The sequence below is a fragment of the Procambarus clarkii genome, chromosome 6, assembly GCF_040958095.1.
Source record: "Procambarus clarkii isolate CNS0578487 chromosome 6, FALCON_Pclarkii_2.0, whole genome shotgun sequence".
Taxonomy (NCBI): Eukaryota; Metazoa; Arthropoda; class Malacostraca; order Decapoda; family Cambaridae; genus Procambarus; species Procambarus clarkii.
The window spans coordinates 21,078,773-21,086,948 of record NC_091155.1 but is presented as its reverse complement, the minus strand read 5'-3'; the positions used below and the strand labels follow the sequence as shown (position 1 = coordinate 21,086,948).

The window sequence follows — 8,176 nt, the reverse complement described above, 5'->3', positions numbered from 1 at the left end:
TCATCCGATCCTACGATCGTCCTCGCCCCTAAATCAGCAACAGCAACAACACAGGAGGAACTCTCCTGGCGCCACCTAGACTTGACCAGCAGCAGCAGCACACACAGCAGTTGTGTTGTTGTACACAGAGCTTGTGGATGTTGAACAACATCGACAAGGTTGTCCTACACAGAATCCAGGACAAAGCAAGCCTGGGAGGTTGCCTGGGAGTGTGCAGTGTTGTTATGTTTGCTCTCCCTGTCACCCACACACACGCCCTCACCCCACCCCCCCCTTTCCCTCCCTCCAACCACTTCCAACTTTCCCCAACCACCCACCCCTCGCCCCCCATTCCCCCTCCGCTCCTCCTCCTTCCCCTCCATTCTTGTTATTTGTCTCAACTTTTAAATTGTCAAGACTTAAATGGCAATGCCGTCATTAGCTTATATGGGAGGTATGATGTTGATGATGCAGTGGTCACGCTGTGCTTGTGGCAGAGGTGGTTAAGTCTCTCTCACTGTGGAGGTGGGTGGAGCCAGCATCACCCATCCTCCTCCTCCCTCTCCCCACTCCTCCAAATAACCCACAACCTTCACCCATTCTCCCCCCCCCCCCAAAGCCAAGGTATATAAGCCCGGAAACCAGGCTTCCCGCCACAGTGTTCGCGCACATTCAGACCTCGACGGGCAAAAGTACAGCAAAGGTGAATATTGTGCATATGCCTGTTATCATAGTTGTATCCATTGATGTGTGTGTGTGTGTGTGTGTGTGTGTGTGTGTGTGTGTGTGTGTGTGTGTGTGTGTGTGTGTGTGTGTGTGTGTGTGTGTGTGTGTGTGTGTGTGTGTAGTAGCTGTGCTTGTGGTGAAACTGAAGCACCGTCTAGGTCCTTTGATCTGGAAGACGCCACATTTGTTTACTCGTCTGATCATTCTCCAGAGTAATTCACAAGTCGATATTATATATATATCTTCCTCAGCTTCCAGTTGTGAGGTCCAGATAGGTCCCTGTAGACCTGCTCTGGTATACGGAACTTCAGAGGTGTTTTGTTTTTTATTTTATTTACTGCCACAGACGTGGCCACACATTTACAATGCTAAACAGCATATGTACAGTTTATTCTGTCCTCCATGGACAGGGCTAAAGATCTGTTAGACATATAGTTCAGTGATTGATTAAATAATCAACCAAAGATGATTTTAGTGCTTTTACAATGCCTATTTAGAAGACATTTGACATTTAGAAGTAAGGTAGGTTACATGGGGTTAATTAGGTAGTACTTAGTTTTCATCTTAAACTGGTTGAGAGAGGTACAATCTTTGACATGATTGGGAAGATCATTCCACATTCTGGGTCCCTTGATTTGTAGAGCATTCCTAGTTTGATTAAGTCGTACTCTTGGAATATCAAATAGGTATTTGTTTCTGGTGTGGTGCCCATGAGTTCTGTTACAACTTTCTAGGAAGCGTTGAAGGTCAGGATGGATTGACATTACAATTCAGGCACAAGTCAAGCACAAGACGAAGCTGTAAAAAGTTCAGAGGTACGCCACTAGACTAGTCCCAGAACTAAGAGGCATGAGTTACGAGGAAAGGCTGCGTGAACTGCACCTCACGACACTGGAAGACAGAAGAGTAAGGGGAGACATTATCCCTATCTACAAAATTATCAGAGGAATAAACAGGGTAGATAACGATAAACTGTTTAACACGGGTAGTACGCGAACAAGGTGGGGGGGCACAGGTGGAAACTTAGTACCCAAATGAGCCTCAAAGACATTAGAAAGAACTTTTTCAGTATCATAGTTAACAGATGGAATGCATTAGGCAGTGATGTGATTGAGGCCGACTCCATACACAGTTTCAAATGTAGATTTGATAGAGCCCAGTAGGCTCAGGAATCTGTACACCAATTGATTGACAGTTGAGAGGCGGGACCAAAGAATCATAGCTCAACCCCCGCAAGCACAACTAGGTGAGTATCTTTGTCTATCCTACATAAAGTCTAAATATATATATATATATATATATATATATATATATATATATATATATATATATATATAATATATATATATCTATATGTATAATATCTATATCCTCCTTTGACAGGATAAGATAGCTCTTATAAGAACTAGTGTGTTATAAACAACTTAACCGCTGAAGGTAATTAAGATGCTTCCACAAGCTCATGTTATGGGGACATCATAAACATTGTATAACTGATGCATTACATAGTAATGCATATCATCGAGTGTTCCAGTACTCATATAGTATTTACAGAGTTCAGCATACCTCAGCCCAGGAGGACGAAAGTTAGTCAATATAGGACATTCTACAATATAATGTTCAAGGGAGTGCATGTTTTCTTTCATAAAGTCGACACATGGTGTATTTAACACTTTCACAAAGTTGACACATGGTGTATTCAACACTTTCACAAAGTTGACACATGGTGTATTCAATACTTTCACAAAGTTGACACATATTGTATTCAACACTTTCACAAAGTTGACACATATTGTATTCAACACTTTCACAAAGTATTCTGACTCATCAATCACTCATGGTGGATTCAACATGTGAGTTTTGATAAAGTTGCCAGATACAACTGGCAGCGGGCAGAATAGGGCGTATTCTGGCCACTATAACATCACAGTGCCAAGTTCTTGCTCTATTACTTCCATGTATAAATATCTCCCAGGCGTCTGGGGTTGATGATCTTGTCGTTACGTCCGCTAATGCTACACACCAATCATTAAACGCTCTCAAGTGGTGCTATATATTTGATGTGTAAGTCTACCCCCCTCCCTCTCTCTCTCTCTTTCTCTCTGAACTTTGAGATGACAGCTCTCATTGCGTCCTGACGATAGAGAAGATGGAAGGACAAAGGAGTGAAGAGAGACACACAAGAAACTAATAAGATACAGCAGAGATTTTCTCCAGGCGACTTTCCCCTCCTGGCCTGAGTCCAAGTGGGCCAGAGTCCGGCCCCCCGCCTGCTCCTGTCTTGCTTGTTATTATCCGGAGGGCAAGTTTATTGGGCAGCGTCAATCATCCTGTGGGTGAACACACACCGCCATAGTGACAGTATTGGGCAGCGTCACTCATCCTGTGAGTGAACACATCACCAAAGCAGCATATACAACACACCCAGTAGGAAGAACATGTACTAGACTGTTCATCCTGGCACTCGAATTCTGACGTAGCCAGGACTCGTTAACTTTCTCGTGTGAACAGTCAAACAAGAAGATTATCATCTTACATTCCTCACCTTTACGTTATCATGCGGGTGCATAGTGGGAAACATTTAAGAACAGAGCCTTTATGTGACAAATAGTAGTTTCCCAACTTAAGCAATGTGGGATTTATTATACTAACCATATCCCTAATGTGTCTTAGGTGGGTACAATCTCCCAGATAGTAGTCAAGGTGGCGTTCCTCCCTGACACCACAGATTCTGCAGCTCCACTGTTCAGCTGTTGTTTCCATTCTAAATCTCCAGGGGTACTTGTATCCACGACGAATTCGTGCAATTACAGAATCCCTCCTTCGGCGACCACCTCTACTTCCATAATGACTGAGGTTGTCTGCTGTACCAGCGTACAGACTCACAGACTTCTTCTCTTCCTCCTTTCCTTCTCACGGTGATGTTGCCTCATGAAGCCTCTAACTTGTAGAAAGTCTTTGGATATGAAGTATTCAATACCGTCTCCTTCAGCGCCGTCAGCAGCCAGCACATCTGCTCGTTCATGTCTACAGGTCCCAACATGGGAGGGAATATTGAAGCTGGTGGGTCTTCAATGTTTTAGATCGGGAGTCTTTAAGATCCTACTGCAAGGGTCAATAATGTTGTAAGTGGAGGGTCTTCAATGTCTGTGGTGTGGATGAGGTGGGTATTCATTGCCTGAGTGATCATGCCCCTCAGATAAAACAGAAGATAAGGTTGCATGTTACGGAAGTTGCAACAGCAGCAATATGGTGGCACCAGGAAGCCAGCAGTGGCCATTCACCCTCCCAGCAGTTTCACATTCCTCTCTCATTACATGTATTGTTTGGCGCTGCGCCGCCTCTCTCCGGCGTTCTTGCCGCCAGCGTGTGTCACGGAGACACTTCTCCGCCTCCAGACACACGTCTCGCTAGTCACACCCTCCAGTCACAGCTCCTGGGTGTTTAGGTCCTGGAACCAGAGCTCCTGGGTGTTTAGGTCCTGGAACCAGAGCTCCTGGGTGTTTAGGTCCTGGAACCAGAGCTCCTGGGTGTTTAGAGAAGGAAGAGTTTTCTCAGTATAGACAAGAGCCAAACTCCTGTATAAACAGGAGTCAGGGCATCAGAAAGCCCATACGAAGTACTGAGGACAATACTGAAGGAGATTGTTTTGTAACGCCGGTGCACCGCTTCCTGACGCAAAAGCCAGTAAGATACGTGGAATATGCAGAGGACCCATAGTATAGTTTGGACAGCAAATGGAGAAGTGTCCATCTATCCGCAGGCTGGGAGACTTGCGACGAGACTTTGAGCAAGGAGTGTCTCAGTGCCTGCACTTGCCAAGCGCCCTCCAACACTCCTTCTGTCTCCACCATAAACACAGTTATATAAGTTGATGTCCACAGAGTTGAGGGCGGACAGTGAACGCTGTTTCCAAGCCTCAGTCATCACACAAGTTGCCTTAGTAGGGGCCTCAAGCCATGCTTCCTAACCCACCACAAAGGTTTAATAATGTCTAAGTTATACAGATTAAAGCTTAATTATTATATAAAGTATCAATTACAATAGGCGATACAAAGTATGAATACCTTGAGACGAGACTTGGCTGAAGGCCGGGAGGAAGCCATGTTGGGTCCGCCTCTTCCAGTCTGGGGAGCAACAGCTTCCTTCATTACCAGCAAGAGAAAGTGAGGGTGGCGGAGAGAGGCAGTGAAAGCTGAGAGGAGGGGGAGGCAAGGCCGCGGCAGATCACTACTCACCATCTCACTCTCACCATCTGCTCACCTACTACCTACCATCTATTATCTATCACCTATTACCTGCCACCTACTTCCTACCACTTACCACCTAACCACTTTCTACAAAACAATTACTTACTCAGTACTGTACTGTACCGGAATTAAGCTAATGTGTAACAAGAACAAATATATTACATGCCTGCACATTTGAACATTCCGCACGCAATTATAAATTGTGAATGTTTGTTATTGCGACCTCGCAAGGACAGCTAAGCTTTCCCACCTGTCAGTGACTGAAGACAGTCTCTGGCGTACCCCATAAACTCCAGCATGGTTGTGGACTGTCTCTCACACTCCAACATGGTTGTGAACTGTCTCCCACACTCCAGCATGGTTGTGGACTGTCTCCCACACTCCAGCATGGTTGTGGACTGTCTCCCACACTCCAGCATGGTTGTGGACTGTCTCTCACACTCCAACATGGTTGTGAACTGTCTCTCACACTCCAACATGGTTGTGAACTGTCTCCCACACTCCAGCATGGTTGTGGACTGTCTCCCACACTCCAGCATGGTTGTGGACTGTCTCTCACACTCCAGCATGGTTGTGGACTGTCTCCCACACTCCAGCATGGTTGTGGACTGTCTCCCACACTCCAGCATGGTTGTGGACTGTCTCTCACACTCCAGCATGGTTGTGGGTTACAACTGGGTGATGAACTGTAGGAAGGTGGCAGCGAGGGCTGGTGACCAGCTTTCTCCCTGGATACTGTAATTTTACCTGAGGGGACCCCAGACCCCACCTCACCTGAGGGGACCCCAGCCCTCACCTCACCTGAGGGGACCCCAGCCCCCACCTCACCTGAGGGGACCCCAGCCCCCACCTCACCTGAGGGGACCCCAGCCCTCACCTCACCTGAGGGGACCCCAGCCCCCACCTCACCTGAGGGGACCCCAGCCCTCACCTCACCTGAGGGGACCCCAGCCCCCACCTCACGTGAGGGGACCCCAGCCCTCACCTCACCTGAGGGGACCCCAGCCCCCACCTCACCTGAGGGGACCCCAGCCCCCACCTCACCTCTGGTTGTGTGGTGGTGGCCACACTTCGGTTGATATTATTACCTTATTACTGTTCCTGGAGAGAGCGAGGCGCCTCGAGTTGTGCTGCGCCCTGCTGGGGGTGTGCCACTTTCACTTACTTTACACGCAGGTGGAGAAGCCGGAGGAATGGGCGGAGAAGGAGGGGGCGAGAAGTTAAGAATCAAGAGAAGAGTGACTGGTAACAATCTTTCTAATACACAGAATGTGTATGTGTGTGTGTGTGTGTGTGTGTGTGTGTGTGTGTGTGTGTGTGTGTGTGTGTGTGTGTGTGTGTGTGTGTGTCTACAGGTGTGGTGGATGGAATTGTCAGGGGAAAGCGCCAAGTTATTACGACTATATAGCACTTGGAAGGGATCAGGATAAGGATTTAGGATGTGACGGGGGGAAAGAAATGGTGCCCAGCCACTTGGACGGTCGAGGATCGAACGCCAACCTGCATGAAGCGAAACCGTTGCTCTACCGTCCAGCCCAAGTGGTTGAGCATACAGGTGTGGAGTAGTATCATAGTAGTGAGTCGGGTCTCCACGAACTCAACATAATAAAGCACATACTAATATTGATATCATTGTGTCATTGCAGATGTTCGGGACAGGTGTGCAGGGCGTGGTGGTGGTGGCGCTGGTGTGGGGGGCACTGGGCTCCCCAGATCACGGGGCCCACCCTCCCCACCCTCCCTCCGGGGGAGGAGGGTACATCGAGGTGGCGCCCATCGCCCCCTCCTACGGGCCGCCACCCAAGGAACAAGCCTGTTACCCCAAGTACGTGACTAAGATCATGACGAAGGACGTGCAGGAGACTCAGGGTCACTACGCCACCGTCATCAAGCCCGTGCCCACTACCCAGTACGCCTACATCACCGAGACGCTGGTCTACCCCAAGACCATCATACAGTACTCCACTATGACCGCCTACGCTGAGCCTAACATCTACACCGAGACCAAGATCCTCTATGACACCAAAATGTTGACGGTGCCCGTCTACATGACGGAGTCCGTCTATGGCTACAACACGGCGAAGCAGTACTTCACGGAGACCGCCGCCGTCTACGTCACGCTGACGGAGACGCAGAGTTACCCCATGACCAACGTAGTCACCAAGACCGGCTACGAGACCAAGGGTTACTACGTGACGCAGACCAAGGTGCAGCAGCAGTACCACACCGTCACCGTCACCAACCCGTACTACGTCACGCAGTACGAAACACAGTACAAGCAGGAGTACGTCTACAACACGGTGACGGAGTCTGTGAACCAGTACGTCACCATGACGGTGTACGCCACTGTACCGGAGTACCACACAGTCACCAAGTGCTCAACTATGAAGTACGGCTACGGCTACTAGCCCGGCCCCTGCTGCTGCTGCCTCAGCTGCTGCCCGCCAGCAGCCACGACCTCCGCCCCCCGCCCGCCCAGCCCCGGACATCTGCTGTACGCCCGTCGCCCGCCCGCCCCGGACCACGGTCTTGCCCCAGCTGGTGCAGGACACCAGCTGGGGCAGCCTCGCCAGCTGTCGTGGTCCCGGGGCGTGCGACGAGGCCCGCCCAGCCTCGCCGCGCAGACCACTAATATCGGTCTTATGTAAATACTTTGTTTAAGTCGCCCATTTTGATATCACTTGTATAAATATGTATTAAGTACATGTATTTATAATAATATACGTGTTTTACTCACCTGTATTTGTATGTGCATGACTTGTGCGTGCGCAAGTCTTGTGTGCGTTGCGTGCGCAAGCGTTGCGTGCGCAAGCGTTGCGTGCGCCAGTTTTGTGTGCGTGGCGTGCGGCCAGTCTTGTGTGCGTGGCGTGCGCCAGTCTTGTGTGCGTGGCGTGCGCCAGTCTTGTGTGTGTTGCGTGCGCAAGTCTTGTGTGCGTTGCGTGCGCAAGTCTTGTGCGCGTTGCGTGCGCAAGTCTTGTGTGCGTTGCGTGCGCAAGTCTTGTGTGCGTTGCGTGCGCAAGTCTTGTGTGCATGCATGTAGGCATATATTATTAAATATGACCGAAAAAGTAAGATTAATAATTTTAACACGAATTTTCTCGATCTTTCTTACGTTTCTTTTCACTGTTGATGGTAATTCAAAGATCAATTCTCCAAAATTCATTTTTATTTCTAGTCTGACGCGACACTTGAGCGCGTTTCGTAAAACTTATTACATTTTC

General features: G+C 48.8%; 1 protein-coding gene across 1 annotated transcript; it reads left to right on the top strand.

The window, feature by feature from the left end:
- Positions 1-521: 521 nt before the first annotated feature.
- On the top strand, positions 522-7,674 carry LOC123753930 (uncharacterized). Its single transcript, XM_045735917.2, has 2 exons — positions 522-682; positions 6,602-7,674. Exon 2 carries the CDS (start codon positions 6,602-6,604, stop codon positions 7,361-7,363), a length of 762 nt encoding a protein of 253 aa, XP_045591873.1. The 5' UTR covers positions 522-682; the 3' UTR covers positions 7,364-7,674.
- Positions 7,675-8,176: the final 502 nt, after the last annotated feature.

Bases quoted from the DNA above. Each gene is read 5' to 3' on its own strand.
- LOC123753930 (XM_045735917.2), top strand. From the start codon at position 6,602: ATGTTCGGGACAGGTGTGCAGGGCGTGGTGGTGGTGGCGCTGGTGTGG.